Raw genomic sequence first — 14969 nt, 5'->3', positions numbered from 1 at the left:
TGGGCCTGGATTCCTGAACGCTTTGCTCTTTTTAGCCCCGTTCGATTGTTTCATACGGCAGAAAATGGAAGAGATCTTTCTTTGTAAGCAACCTTCCTTCACTACATTGATCCTAAACAAAAGTTTTCTTGAAGACAATATTACAAATAAGTTAAACCTTTTCTAAAAAGCCTGTTTTTGGGCATCAACACCTACTGGAGAATTCCTCTTTTGTTGCACTCACGTGTAGGTAGTTGGGGATTGATAGCACTGACTGGTCGTGTATTTACACTATCAACATGTTTGCCTTGACTTCAAACATTGCATCATTAGCAAGTCCAAAATGACAAACATTACACCAGTCACATGTTTAAAAAGCCATTATAAGATGTTGTGTATATTGGCTCGATGTGGAAAAACGTCGGGCGGATAGGTAAAATGGCTGATGACTTTGATTTCCTTTGCATCTCTTTTAGATTGTATTCACGTGTTGAAGGACATGAGCCGGTGGTTCTCATCGTTAAGACAATGGATGAAGAGGTAATTATTTACAGCGATAAGCACCAAACTGAAAAGTTTCCTTTAAGCTAAAATGTACATGATTATAATATTGCTTATATTAAACTGAGATGACTCCTTTCACAGGTTTTTGGAGCTTTCTTGTCAACGGATTTGATAGAACGGCGGAATCATGACACTCAGGGACTTACGTATTTTGGAACTGGCGAATGTTTTGTTTTCACGGTAAGTCACCTTCATGACTTTGCATCTACCGAGGTTTGATCTGCGCTAATTTAATTGAACTATAACTAACAAACATGAAAGGTGTGCAAGGCTACTCCTGCACTCCTACTCCAACAGCACTTGTTGAAATTAACCAGAAAGTTCAAAGAGTTTAATTCATTGTGACAAGCAGCATTTAGAAAACTAAAGCTTTAAATTTTATTTAGATTTTCCTGTGGAAATGATTTATTTATAAGAAATCATACAAATTGCTTAAAAGCTGTATTTTTTAACTTTTAAAAGATCACTATATACCTTAAAATGATGATGCTAATTTTTGACACATATCTTCACATTCCTACAGCTAAATTGTGAAGTTTAAAATACACAGCATTTCCTGAGTGATATCACGAGAATCTTACGAATTTATTCTTGTAGTTTTATGACTATTCTCATTGCGACTTTATTTCGTAATGTCACAACTTTATTCTCGTAGTTTTATGACTTTATTCTCATAATTTTATGACTTTATTCTCGTAACGTTATGACTTTATTCTTGTAATTTTATGACTTTATTCTCGTAACGTTATTACTTTATTTTTTGCAATTTTCTGACTTTATTCTTGTAATGTTACGACTTTGTTCTTGTAATTTTATGACTTTATTCTCGTAATGTTGCGACTTTATTCTTGTAATTTTATGACTTTGTTCTTGTAATTTTATGACTTTATTCTCGTAATGTTGCGACTTTATTTTTGCAATTTTCTGACTTTATTCTTGTAATGTTACGACTTTGTTCTTGTAATTTTATGACTTTATTCTCGTAATGTTGCGACTTTATTCTTGTAATTTTATGACTTTGTTCTTGTAATTTTATGACTTTATTCTCGTAATGTTGCGACTTTATTCTTGTAATTTTATGACTTTATTCTCGTAACGTTATGACTTTATTCTTGTAATTTTATGACTTTATTCTCGTAACGTTATGACTTTATTCTTGTAATTTTATGACTTTATTCTCGTAATGTTGCGACTTTATTCTTGTAATTTTATGACTTTATTCTCATAACGTTATGACTTCATTCTCGTAACGTTATGACTGTATTCTTATAATTTTCTGACTTTCTCCTCGTAATGTTACGACTTTGTTCTTGTAATTTTATGACTTTATTCTCGTAACGTTATGACTTTATTCTTGTAATTTTATGACTTTATTCTCGTAACGTTATGACTGTATTCTTATAATTTTCTGACTTTATTCTTGTAATGTTACGACTTTGTTCTTGTAATTTTATGACTTTATTCTCGTAACGTTATGACTTTATTCTTGTAATTTTACGACTTTGTTCTTGTAATTTTATGACTTTATTCTCGTAACGTTATGACTTTATTCTTGTAATTTTATGACTCCGTCTTGTAATTTTATGACTTTATTCTCGTAATGTTGCGACTTTATTCTTGTAATTTTATGACTTTATTCTCGTAACGTTATGACTTTATTCTTGTAATTTTATGACTTTATTCTCGTAATGTTGCAACTTTATTCTTGTAATTTTACGACTTTGTTCTTGTAATTTTATGCCTTTATTCTCGTAATGTTGCGACTTTATTCTTGTAATTTTATGACTTTATTCTCGTAACGTTATGACTTTATTCTTATAATTTTATGACTTTATTCTCGTAACGTTATGACTTTATTCTTGTAATTTTATGACTTTATTCTCGTAACGTTATGACTGTATTCTTATAATTTTCTGACTTTATTCTTGTAATGTTACGACTTTGTTCTTGTAATTTTATGACTTTATTCTCGTAATGTTGCGACTTTATTCTTGTAATTTTACGACTTTGTTCTTGTAATTTTATGACTTTATTCTCGTAACGTTATGACTTTATTCTTGTAATTTTATGACTCCGTCTTGTAATTTTATGACTTTATTCTCGTAATGTTGCGACTTTATTCTTGTAATTTTATGACTTTATTCTCGTAACGTTATGACTTTATTCTTGTAATTTTATGACTTTATTCTCGTAATGTTGCGACTTTATTCTTGTAATTTTACGACTTTGTTCTTGTAATTTTATGACTTTATTCTCGTAATGTTGCGACTTTATTCTTGTAATTTTATGACTTTATTCTCGTAACGTTATGACTTTATTCTTGTAATTTTATGACTTTATTCTCGTAACGTTATGACTTTATTCTTGTAATTTTATGACTTTATTCTCGTAACGTTATGACTGTATTCTTATAATTTTCTGACTTTATTCTTGTAATGTTACGACTTTGTTCTTGTAATTTTATGACTTTATTCTCGTAATGTTGCGACTTTATTCTTGTAATTTTACGACTTTGTTCTTGTAATTTTATGACTTTATTCTCGTAACGTTGCGACTTTATTCTTGTAATTTTATGACTTTATTCTCGCAACGTTATGACTTTATTCTTGTAATTTTATGACTTTATTCTCGTAACGTTATGACTTTATTCTTGTAATTTTATGACTTTATTCTCGTAACGTTATGACTGTATTCTTATAATTTTCTGACTTTATTCTCGTAATGTTACGACTTTGTTCTTGTAATTTTATGACTTTATTCTCGTAATGTTACGACTTTATTCTTGTAATTTTATGACTTTATTCTTGTAACGTTATGACTTTATTCTTGTAATTTTACAACTTTTTTTCTCAAAAAAAATAAATAAATAAAAATCTCTAGCCTGGCCCTAATACTTCGTCATACTACAGAACTAATCTGGATGTAAATTCATGAAAATAAAATAATAACATCTTTAAACCTTTTAGAGCAGCCTTATCATGCCATATATATGATTGCACAGAATGCCTTTTATGATTTAGAGTTTTAACCAAAATATACCAACTGTTTCAGCTGCGGCCCAACATGGAGCGCTACCAACGGGCTATGATCAACATTATGACCAGAATAGTGTCTCCTCAGCAACCTGGAGCTGAAGGCAGCTCCTCCTCTCAGCTCGCCATTGAAACTCTCAGCTGTCCGTCTGGGACTCCCCAGAACCCCGCCTTCCTGACCGTCCCCCTCACTGTTCCATTAGATCATCCTAGGACAGCAAAAGAGGCCAAAAGACCAAAGGAACAAGATGCCTCAAAGTTCATTGCAGGGGATGACAGTCAGCTCATCATCGGTATGTTGTTTACACATGCAGACAGAATCATGTTAAAGATGAACCAATCCCTATTGTTGCGTCCTGATGACATCACTCATATGTCATATTTCAGGTGGTGACGGCGGCCACGCTATCTGCTTGCGGGAAAAATTAGAGGAAGGAATCTCTGAGACTTGTGAAACATTCAGGAGCGACCCACTCTGCAAGGGACGTTTCCAGATCCATTCTCTGGAAGTATGGGGAATTCAAAACTCCATCTACCTGTCTCACAGCTTTCCTTCTCAGTAAACTACCAAAAGAAGCGGTAAAATCAGGGAACTTCTGTGACCAAAATACCGTCTTTGCAATTCTTTGGAGATTGCTCTTACATTAGTCAATAACTGTGCAGTAAACACAAACTCACCCTGGTTTATAGGGTCATCAACTGAGGCTATTCACTACCTTATTACTAAGTATTACTACGTTTTTATTTGTGGATTGAACAATTTTAATTAGGCGGGCAATTTGTGAAATAGAAATTAAATAATTAATTCTATTCAGTTTATTTCTATAGCTCCAATTCACATCATGTCATCTCAGGTCACTTTCCAGTTCACCAGATCATCCAGTCAGATTGATTCAAAGTTTTCTATCTAAGGAAAACCAGCTGATTGCATCGACTCATTGACTCTTCAGCAATCCCTCACACTAAGCATGCTTGTAGCGACAGTGGAGAGGAAAAACTCCCTTTGAACAGGAAGAAACCTCCAGCAGAACCAGGCTCAGTGTGAGCGGCCATCTGCTGAGGCCCACTGGGGTTCAAGGAGACAGAAGCAGACATAGAAAAAGAAGCATAGATACAAAAGGCAACTGTCAACCAGCTCCACAGGCGGCCCCGTCCAGGAAACACACAGCCAGGCAGACGGGCTCCGAGCCAGCTCCCATGTCAGAGGATCAAGAGAGCACATCCAGTAATAATTCATCCTTGCACTTGAAAGCTGCTCAGGTGTATAGAGACCTTCATCCTCTTCACTCATTGGTTTAGTTTCTGCCATCTGGCAAACATTCCAATAGCGAAGAAAACCACCGGAAGAAGACATATTCTAGATTTGACATTTCTGTAATTACAGAAATTTATTTGTTTTCTTTATATAAGATGTCTGAACATATTCATGTCTAAAATTATACATTCATGTGTACATAGTGTTCCTGTTTTCCTGAAGTTTGTATATTTATTTCAGTACGCCTGAAACTCAAGTCATATTCTTTGGTTTTGGACATTATCTTGGTCAATAAAAAAATATGATTCTTCTGATCATGTTTCTCTACCATCAAACTCAATCATCTCTTTTTTTAATCACCTTAAACCCAATTACCTTTAGTTATAAATGAGTCGGGGAAAATCCTCAATATCATCCAGGTCATAGTATCCCAAGAAAGTTTATAATTAGTTATAAAGCACATTTAGCAAACAAGTAAACAACAAATAAACCAGTAAAATTAAGATAACTCCAAAAAGTGAAGCATCCAGAGAAATAAGTAAAAAAAAAAAAAAAAAAAAAAAAGCTAAACGTAAAATAAAATAAATAAAATGTAGGATATATTCAGGTCATGTAGACCAACAGAGGAATTTTTCAATGAATTCTAGATTCGACCTACAACCGCTGGAGAAATGCTGGCAGAGGAGAGGTACGCTGTATTTTTACAACAGTCAATCCCAGTTAAGAATGGGAAACACCAGTTATATACTGGTTCTTTTCATGGTACCAGATGCATATCTAATATCCCAAGCTTGACCCAAACTGACATGAGACCAGAATAAAGAGGGTCACAATAGTTTCCAAGCAATTCATGTGGTTATGTTTTATTTATATCATATATAGATAACATTATTTGAGCTTGGAATTGCAGGAAATAGTTTTTCACTGCAAAGGTATTAACATTTTTACACTGGGTATCAAAAAATATACAAGGTTTTCATGCATGAGCCTAAATATTAAATTATACCTACTCTAGGAATGCTTAAGTTAGAGGTGAGTTTGAAATAATAAAATAACCAGCTTAAACTACATATTATTTATCCAAGGGTGGTTGTTTGCCATTTTATACCATATTATAGTGGGAAAAGCAGAGAGAACATAAAGTTAGAGGTTGAACTTAAATACTGGACAGAGGGAGAAGAAACAGAAGAAACGTCAGCTACAATATAGCTGCTTTTTTCTTTACATGAAAAGTATTTTAATGTTTTACTTTGTATAAACATTTTTGGTTAATTCATGTGGCACAAATCCTTTTCTTTTCTTGTAACTTGTGCTGCTTTCTATGACAGTTTGAATTAAAAGACGGAAGTATCAATAGTGTTAATAACAAAAAAAATATATACTTAGATCCGAACATAAAGGTTCCCTGTTTGTAAGATTCGGTTGAGTGTTGATGAGCTATATTTTTAACGGATAAGAAAATGTAAAACAAAACACTTCAGAATATGTGTTGGAATTTCCGTGGAGAAGTGAAAGCATCAGGCGTCCAGCATGAAGCTAGCCGCTGCGGTGGTTTCCCCTCCGGAGAGCCGCTCGGCTTGATTCCCCTTCCAGTCCTGGGGGAAGGTTTTAATCCACCGGCGGAGGGGGAGACGGAACGGGACCTTCTTTAGGACTGTGAAACAGGTGGGATGACGTTTATTAGTTTTTTCCTTCACTGTGTTTTCTGGTGGTTATTTTAGCTAACAGCTAGCCGTTAGCTTAGCTTAGCCTGCTTTAGCTTTGTTGGTAACCAACAGCTAAGGACAGGTGTTGTGAACCTCAGTCATCCTGACTGAGGTTCACAACACCTGTCCTCCTTATTATTCTGAGCTTTCTGGGGTTTTAACTGAAAGACATTAGTTATTTAGTCCACTGTAGCTCCACAAAGCAGCGCGTCATGTAGCTAGCTAGCTTTAAGGATATCTCTACTAATAATAACTCAATCCTAAATGAGACGTTTACTGGAAAACAAAAGAATTCCCGATTTCTCCCAATAATCTGATTATAAAGCAGTTATTGACACGTGAATCACATTTATTGATGCATCTTGTTTCTCATCCCTTTTTCAGCAATAATTTTTACTAGATACATTTGCAAGTTTGTTTTAGGGTTAAAATAAGAAAGAACAACATCAGCTAGCAGTGCGATTTTATGAGTTTAAGTCAATCTTAAAGGAAAGGTCCGCTCATATTCAGAGTTCAAACTTCTGAAAGTACTTTAAATATGAAATTATTACACTCTGTTCAATAAATTATAAGTGTTTTTGTCAGAGTTTGGTTGAGCTTGGTCTGCTTCTATTCTTAACCAGAAATAAAAAAAAGGATTCCTACTGTTACTAAAAGTAAATGTATTTATCAATAAAGTTTCACTGACGTCATCTATATAACGTATTTATTTTAAAATACAGGCTTCAGGAAAACTCCAAAATAATATGGCGGTATTCAGGTGTAATCAGAAGAGTCCCACTTTGTTAAGAAATTATTTTTAACTTTTTTTTTTTTTTACCTGCTGTCCTCTTTGAATTACACCAAAAACTTTGCAGACATCTTTCAGCCAGCTGACTGCCAGTGCACAGTAAATAAAGATGAAGTGCAGAGCTGTGTTTCTGTGTTCATTAAACAGACATAAGAAAAAGAAAGCTATAGTACTTCCTTTATCATCTTAAGTGGAATTTGTAATAATTGCACTTTGATAAATTTACCTTTTATTGCTATAACTATCAAATTCTGACATTGGGTAAATCTTCAATAAATGAATGCAGCTTTAAATATATTAAAAATAAGGTGAAAATATTGACATTGATATCAAAAATATTTTTGTGTAATAACTAAAATCCCTACTATCCCAAATATTTTCAATCACTCAAAAATAGCTATTTTATTTTTTCCTTTTGCCATCATTTTAGAACCACAAACAAAAAGAAAAAACATAATAAAAAGCCTATTTATAAAAAACAATTTAATTTACAGTTTGAGGGCAATAAAACTATACACGGAAATAATCCAGTTTTTGTTTAATAAGATCTCAACATTTTGAGATCGTATTAAAGAATTAATAAAAAATAAAAAGGAAAGAAATCCACTGGACTTTGTTTCAAAGTCTGAAGATGTTTCTCTTCCATCCAGGAAGCTTTTTCATTTCAAAATGTCAGAAATGGCGTTGAGTTCCAGGTTTTATCCAGTAGCCCTAGCCTATGAAACTAGCTCCACCCGGCAGCGGCCCAAATCATTTTTGCCTGCGAGTGGTCTAGCCTCGATCAATGCCCCAGGCCCTAAATCTGGCCGGCCAATCACAACGCAGAGATGTGTTTTGAATGTCTGGATGCAAAGTGGGCGGGGTTTTGAGGGCGTGACGACAAAGCTGCACGACGCTGGAGAAAGCACAACAGTAGCGTGAACTGCGGCAGCAGCAGCTTTCAAAGGAACGCACCGTTGAAAATTAAAAGTTTGCTTTCTGTTGTTCAGTAAAAGTACGTTTTAAGATCATTTGAGGCGAGAATAATATACTTTAAAGCATCACTTTACGGTCCATTTACCCATTTAATGCGTAATAAAAAAAAATATTTCCGAAGTTGCGAGGACCGCGGCAACCAGAGTAGCTCTGAGGCTAATAGCAGCCAGGGCTAACAGTAGCCCGTCTGCAGCGGCCCTCTCTCAGCAAAGTCGTGTGTGAAGGAGCGCTGGCTCTGATGGCGATTTTTGACTCAGCTTTGGAATCAGTTCTGGAAGGATCAGACTTTGGGTTTTCATTGAAACGTGAGCAGGAAGAGGCTCTACGCTCATTCATTTTTAAGAAAGACGCATTCGCCGTTTTACTGACAGGCTGTTAGTTTCCACTCCCCCACCAGCTTCCTGTGGCGCTTCCTACGTCACAGTCAGTGGCTCTCATTGGTCAGAGCGTTGGCCAATAGGAGCAGACATGGTTTGAAAAACAACAGGTTGTTCTCATCAACAATCTTCTGATGTCTCATTGATCAGGGCTAGACTAGATTATACATTTAATCTCACATTTAGTCTGGTTTACCAGGCTACAGTAGCACATCAAAAATAAATTTTTAGAATTAACATTGCAGTTACACAGGATGTCCACCAGAGAGTGCTGACAGCCTGAATGTTCTCTAAATTTTGAAATGTTAAAGTTAGATTTTAAAACTCTTTTAATATCAGCCATGCAAGTGACCTTAAGAAAATAAAACTAGAACTTTATTAGATTATTTAACCGCATTGTTTCCAAGTTATATAAAGCCTGGAACTCAACACTATTCCTGACAATTTGAATTGTAAAAGCTTCCTGGATGGGAAGAGAAACGTCTTCAGACTTGGAAACAAAGTCCAGTAGATTGTTTTTAACGTTTTCGGAATACCTTTACTGAACGATTATAAAGTAGCAGATTGTATCGAAGAATAAAAGAAGTGCATTTTCTCATGTGTTTCTGTGTTTCGTATCTACAGACTGCAGCCATGGGTCCAGACAACACACCATCTGAATCTGAATCTTCAGAGGAAAGTATGTAAATAATGATCCTGTTAACAAATATTAACCAGCTCCAATTGCAGGTATTTAGCCTTGTTAAGGTTTAGGTAACCCTTGTGTTTAGAATGGTAACTTTTCATTCAATGTGAAGTCCTTTTAAAATTCCAGAAGTTAACCATTTTCACCAAACCGGTTCCTGTTTCCACCAATAAAAGCTAACTCTGTCCCTGGGGGGTGTATATCTTTCAAAGATGTATTTGTAATATGTCTGCATATCTGGTGTATTTATTAACTGGAGGACCTGAGAGGACCAAAGCCTGGTCGTAATGAGGCGGACTACGATTTCGATACTTGGCTTTATGCTACGTCCACATACACACGCTTTGAGCAGCAGAAGCAGACAGTTTACATGCCAAGTCTGTGGTCAACGTGGATCAAGGCGCATCAAAAAGTCCTTCAGCGTGTTTTGAGCAGCAGGAGCAGTGCAATATGACGTATCTGAGCAGCTGAGGCATCGACTCACAAGCTTCTGAGCATCTGAGGCGCATGACATGCTTCACAAGCAGCTGGAGTTGGAAAAAACTAACTTTAGCTGCTGGATGTGCCGCATCAACCAATGAGAGAAGCTGATCTGGGAGCTGGCAGGAAGTCAGACGCAGCACTGCTGATGCAGAGCGCTATGATCACTCCTCTGAAACAGTTTATTAACGCCTAAATTAACTTCAAATGTAGAAACCTGCCGGCAGAATATGTTGGCTTTTATTATCCTGCTGCCTGCAGTTTGTAGCACAGACCTGAAAAACGCTAACATCTACTTCCAGCCGCCACCAACAGGAGGGGAAAACCCTGGAGAGGCGAGCGGGCCTGAGGCAGCTGCTGCTGGGGATTCCCAGTGACAGCGCAGCGCCCGTATGTGGGGGTCTGAATTAACCTTGTGCTGCGAGCTGAATTGTCGCGAGTTCTGAGTTTTCAGTCTCACAACAAATCCATATTGAAAGACTCCCGCTTATATATCTGTCTCATAACAACCATCAAATTGGACCAATGACATGCTAGCAGAATTTTTTGCGGCAGGACATGTAGGAATGGCCACAATAATACGGGCATTGCAGGGGAATTGGTGGAGGACTCGCCTATTGAAACGTCAATTGACTCGTTTTTGGCTAAAATAGTGACAATTTCTCGTTTAAAAAAGGAGCAAAGAGGTGCCCTTCGACAGGAAAAGTTTGATTTCAGGGTTCCCGCGGTCCTTAAAAAGTCTTAAAAGGCATTGAGGCCTTAATTGGTATTAAAATGTCTTAAATCCGTCTTTCGTTGGTCTTAATTTTTAAAAGATCATAAATAGGATTCTTTTTATTACGATTTATTTTGTAATCTAAATAAAAGGTTAAAATTGACGATTTTTTTGTTTTTGTTTTTATTGAAAAAAAACTAATGGCTCTCCATTATTGGTTCCGTCCCGATAGCGGAACCAATAAAGCGTTGTTGCGGCCGGGACAGTTGGGAGATGCACCATTTAATTTTTGTCTGGAAAATATGAGCAAGTGTAAATGTAACCAAAATAGTCTCCAGCCAAGAGTTTTCTCCATGGCTAAAACCAGGGAACATACATGAGGCTCAGTGGATTTGGTGCAAGAAGTCATTGAAGCTCAGAACGATGGGAATTAAGGCAGTGGAGTCGCACATGCGAAGCACGAAACACAAAGCGTCAAAATGGAGTTACAGAGAAACAGCCGGTATTTCTCAGTTTAGTTCCACCCTTGTCTCTGCAATGCCTCCACTGATCACCAAATCAAACATACTAAGAAAACCATACAAAGAAAAATAGCTGCTAAAAAGACTTAGCACTGGTTATGTTGGGGCTTTAAAACTGATTTGTTTTGTTCCCTGCTAAAACAAAGTTTGTGAATTCAGTTAAATAATTGTTCAAATATATCTGTCATTTGTGTGTTTTTAGCTTTCTTCCTGTTTGGGAAGCTTTTCAACATTTGAAACATTAGTGCAGCGGTTTATGTTAAAATAAACCTTTGGGTTAAGTTGTCGCAAGCAGGTTTTTCTTGTGTTTCTTGTGAATTTGGTCTTAAATTTTTATTTCAAGTGGCATTAAAAAGTCTTAAAAAGTCTTGAATTTAACTTGCCTTATGCTGTAGGAACCCTGGATTTATCAGCTTACTAAATGTCACCATTCGTTGCTACTATTGACTGAAAGCATATTATGGAAGGCAGTATCTAGCTGGCACATCACCCAATCAGCTGGAAGTATTGTACTAAACGTTTCCTCCTCTTCACGGACAGCCTGAACGGCAGCCATCCCAGATTTATAACGTAGAACTCAACTCAGTGCTAGACATTAATCTGGCTACTACCAGGTTAGGTCTGAGCGGCTCCCACAGAGAAATAATCGTCAAAGGCCGGATGGTAATCTGGATGAACTGACTGCACAGACCATGTTTTCAGGAGGACTTTCTCACTTCAACATAGATTCTAACTACTTTTTACCCGCTGGTTACTCGAGGTTCTGCTAGATCGGCTCGTAGCTCTGCTTCAACAGAAGGATTTACCCACCAACATCCTCACCACGGCCGACTGAATTTCAAACGTTTGATTCTCTACTGACCTTTCCATTGTTTCTGTTTGCAGTAGTTCAAACATCCTGTCCACTATATTCTATGTGTTGCTAAGTATGTTAAAGGCTTATTACTGAACTATGTTCAAACAGTGAAAATTATATAGATCCTTCAGTAGGTTTAGCATGATATAGACAATGAAAATGATCCATTCTTTTCTGAACTTATCGACAGGTGTTGGAGCTGTGGAGGTGAACGTAGAACTGGAGTCTGATTCCAGTGATGTTTCGTCCACTTCTGACCAGGAGAGCTCCAAACAGCTGAAAAGTAAAAAAACGGACAAGCGTTTCCCTTGCCCCACCTGCGGTAAGGTGTTCGACCGGCCATCCAGGGTGGAGAGACACAAACCTGTCCACGAAAAGAAGCCAAAGTCACTTTATCAGTGTCAACATTGTGAGAAAAGCTTCACCCAGGAGGACAAGATGATTCGACACCAGAACACCCACAACAGGACCAACAAGCATCCCTGCCCTGACTGTGGGAAAGTGTTCAACAGGCCTTCCCGGCTAGCGAGGCATAAACGCACACATTTGAGGAAGCCGAAGGTTCCTCATCATTGTTCGTTTTGTATGAAGCCATTCAATAAACTTCACAAACTCCTGCGGCATGAGCGCGTTCACACCGGGGAGAGACCCTTTACCTGCCCCGTCTGCGGAAAGGGATTCTCCGAGGCGGGTCACTGCAAAGAGCACGAGAAGACGCACGAGGAACAGCCGGAAAAGCCTCACCGCTGTGTCGACTGCGGGATGTGTTTCTTCAAGGCCTCCTCGCTGCGCCGGCACGCCCGTTCCCACACAGGAGAGAAACCTTTTCAATGCTCCCAGTGCGAGCGCAGCTACTCCCGCTCGGAGGGACTCAAGAGACACATGAGAAAGCACACAGGAGAACGGCCGCACAAGTGTATCGTCTGCAGCAAAGACTTTTACACCCGTCAGGATCTGACCCTCCACAAGCTGACTCACTCAGGAGAAAAGCCGCACATGTGCCCTGTGTGCGGGAAATGCTTCTCGCAGCTGGGCAACTTGAGGGACCATGAGCAGAACGTCCATATTAGGTCAGAGAAATATATTTGCAACGAGTGCGGGGCGTCGTTCAACAGATACAACTCCATGACGAAACACCAGCGCCTTCACACGGGAGAAAAACCGTACGAGTGCCTCACATGCGGCCTCAAGTTCACCTGGAGCCATTCCCTCAGCAGGCACAGAAGGACTCATAGCCACAGACAGGCGGCTGGAGAAACCTCAAAGGACCCTGAGGGCTCCACAGGACCGTCTGGGAATCCAAAGACCTTCAAACTCAATTAAACTACCCGAGAGATAATCCAGCTGCTCTCTGATTTTAAAGTTTGCTCGCATGCTTCAACCATTTGAAGGGATTTTCTTGGCTCTAGTTATGTAATGTAAATCCTTATACTGTCCCACTATGGCGAAATTCCCTCTCTGCATTTAACTCCTCCCCTTGGGGAGCAGTAGGCGGCCATTGTGTGGCACCCAAGGAGCAGGGTGGGGTTAAGGGTCTTGCTCAGGGACCTGTATCGGAGGCTTTGGGAATTCAACTCCAACTGCTCTAACCACTTGACCATCACTCCCCTGATTATTTCAGTTTCAGGATTACTCTACTGAAGCGTATTACATTCGCCAAAGAAAAAAAATAAAAATCGGACAGCTTATCTCATCATTCCGAGATATTTTTTCATAATTATGAGAAACTAATCTTGTAATTATGTGATCTTATCTCGTTATTATGAGATAAGATCTCGTTATTAGATACCTGGGATAACCCTGGGATTACTACAAGTGGAGGAAGCATGCAGCCATTTAAAAATTACGCCAAAATCCTTCAACGGCTCCATTAATCCAGCTTCCGTTTGGTTTTAGTTTTTCCATATGAATCGACAGGCTGCATGAAGCTGGGAGCTGGTCGTTTTACACGATTCTGAAACCTCAGCTGTTCTCCTTGAGGATCTAGGATTTTTAAAAAGGTACCAAACAGTTCTTTGGGTCGCCACCATGTCGGCTGGAATGCGTTTCAGATGCATTAAATCTAAGTATTTCTCAGGATACCTAAAAGGAAATAAAAGCAGATTAAATCCCACAACACGCTCATTGTTCAGGTTTCACATAGCATATTCCTTCCTGATCTCCTAAACATGACATCTCGTAATTATGAGATCAGGATCTCATAATTACGAGATACTGATGTTTTAATAATGAGATAATCTGTCAGATTTATTTTTTCTCATTAGTGAATGTAATTCTCTCCCATATATCTGTTTTCAGGTCAGAAGAACCAAACAGTTTTGTTTGTTGCATCCAATGGAAGAAGCACTAGAATAATGCAGTTGAATGCGTTGTTGAGTCGTATTGAGAAGGAACTCGCTGATCTACTCTTTATTTCTGCAGGAACATATATTGTAGGGCTGCAGTGAAGGACTTGTTTGCTTTATTCTGTTATAAACTGTCGGTTTCAGCGAAAAGTTATAAACAAAGTGTGATTTACAGTTATAGGAATTATGAAAGCTTTCAATAAAAATGTCCTGAAGCATTTTATTACTGCATTTCAATGTGTGAAAGCAAAGCCATTCATCCAATGAATTGTATGGACTTTACAGTATATTTCAAGATAAAAAGAAAGACAACCTAAAGTAATTATTTAAAATTTGCCGCTTATGCAAAGATTTAAAACAATACAGAACATAATTGTAAAGTGTAATGATATATTTGTATTTTTGTTTACCATATTTTCTGCACAACAGAGCGCATCTCACTATAAGCTGCGGCCACTAAATATATATATACAGGTGCTGGTCATAAAATTAGAATATCATGAAAAAGTGGATTGATTTCAGTAATTCCATTTAAAAAGTGAAACTTGTATATTATATTCATACATTACATACAAACTCATATATTTCAGATGTTTATTTTGTTTAATTTTGATGATTACAAATGACAACAAATGAAAATCTCAAATTCATCATATCAGAAAATTAGAATATTGTGAAAAGGTTCAAAA

General features: G+C 37.5%; 2 protein-coding genes across 2 annotated transcripts; both read left to right on the top strand.

Moving 5' to 3' along the window:
• The first annotated feature begins 451 nt into the window (after positions 1 to 451).
• Positions 452 to 4482, top strand: LOC119772923 (TBC1 domain family member 24-like). Its single transcript, XM_038269636.1, has 4 exons — positions 452 to 519; positions 625 to 723; positions 3595 to 3868; positions 3963 to 4482. Exons 1-4 carry the CDS (start codon positions 508 to 510, stop codon positions 4136 to 4138), a joined length of 561 nt encoding a protein of 186 aa, XP_038125564.1. The 5' UTR covers positions 452 to 507; the 3' UTR covers positions 4139 to 4482.
• A 1854-nt stretch (positions 4483 to 6336) lies between these two features.
• Positions 6337 to 14503, top strand: LOC119772925 (zinc finger protein OZF-like). Its single transcript, XM_038269637.1, has 3 exons — positions 6337 to 6495; positions 9303 to 9357; positions 12126 to 14503. The coding sequence occupies exons 2-3, from the start codon at positions 9312 to 9314 to the stop codon at positions 13256 to 13258; spliced, it is 1179 nt and encodes a 392-aa protein (XP_038125565.1). The 5' UTR covers positions 6337 to 6495; positions 9303 to 9311; the 3' UTR covers positions 13259 to 14503.
• Positions 14504 to 14969: the final 466 nt, after the last annotated feature.

This window comes from Cyprinodon tularosa, unplaced genomic scaffold, assembly GCF_016077235.1.
Source record: "Cyprinodon tularosa strain WSP-4 unplaced genomic scaffold, ASM1607723v1 ctg732, whole genome shotgun sequence".
NCBI lineage: Eukaryota > Metazoa > Chordata > Actinopteri > Cyprinodontiformes > Cyprinodontidae > Cyprinodon > Cyprinodon tularosa.
This window is presented reverse-complemented; position numbering and strand designations above follow the sequence as displayed.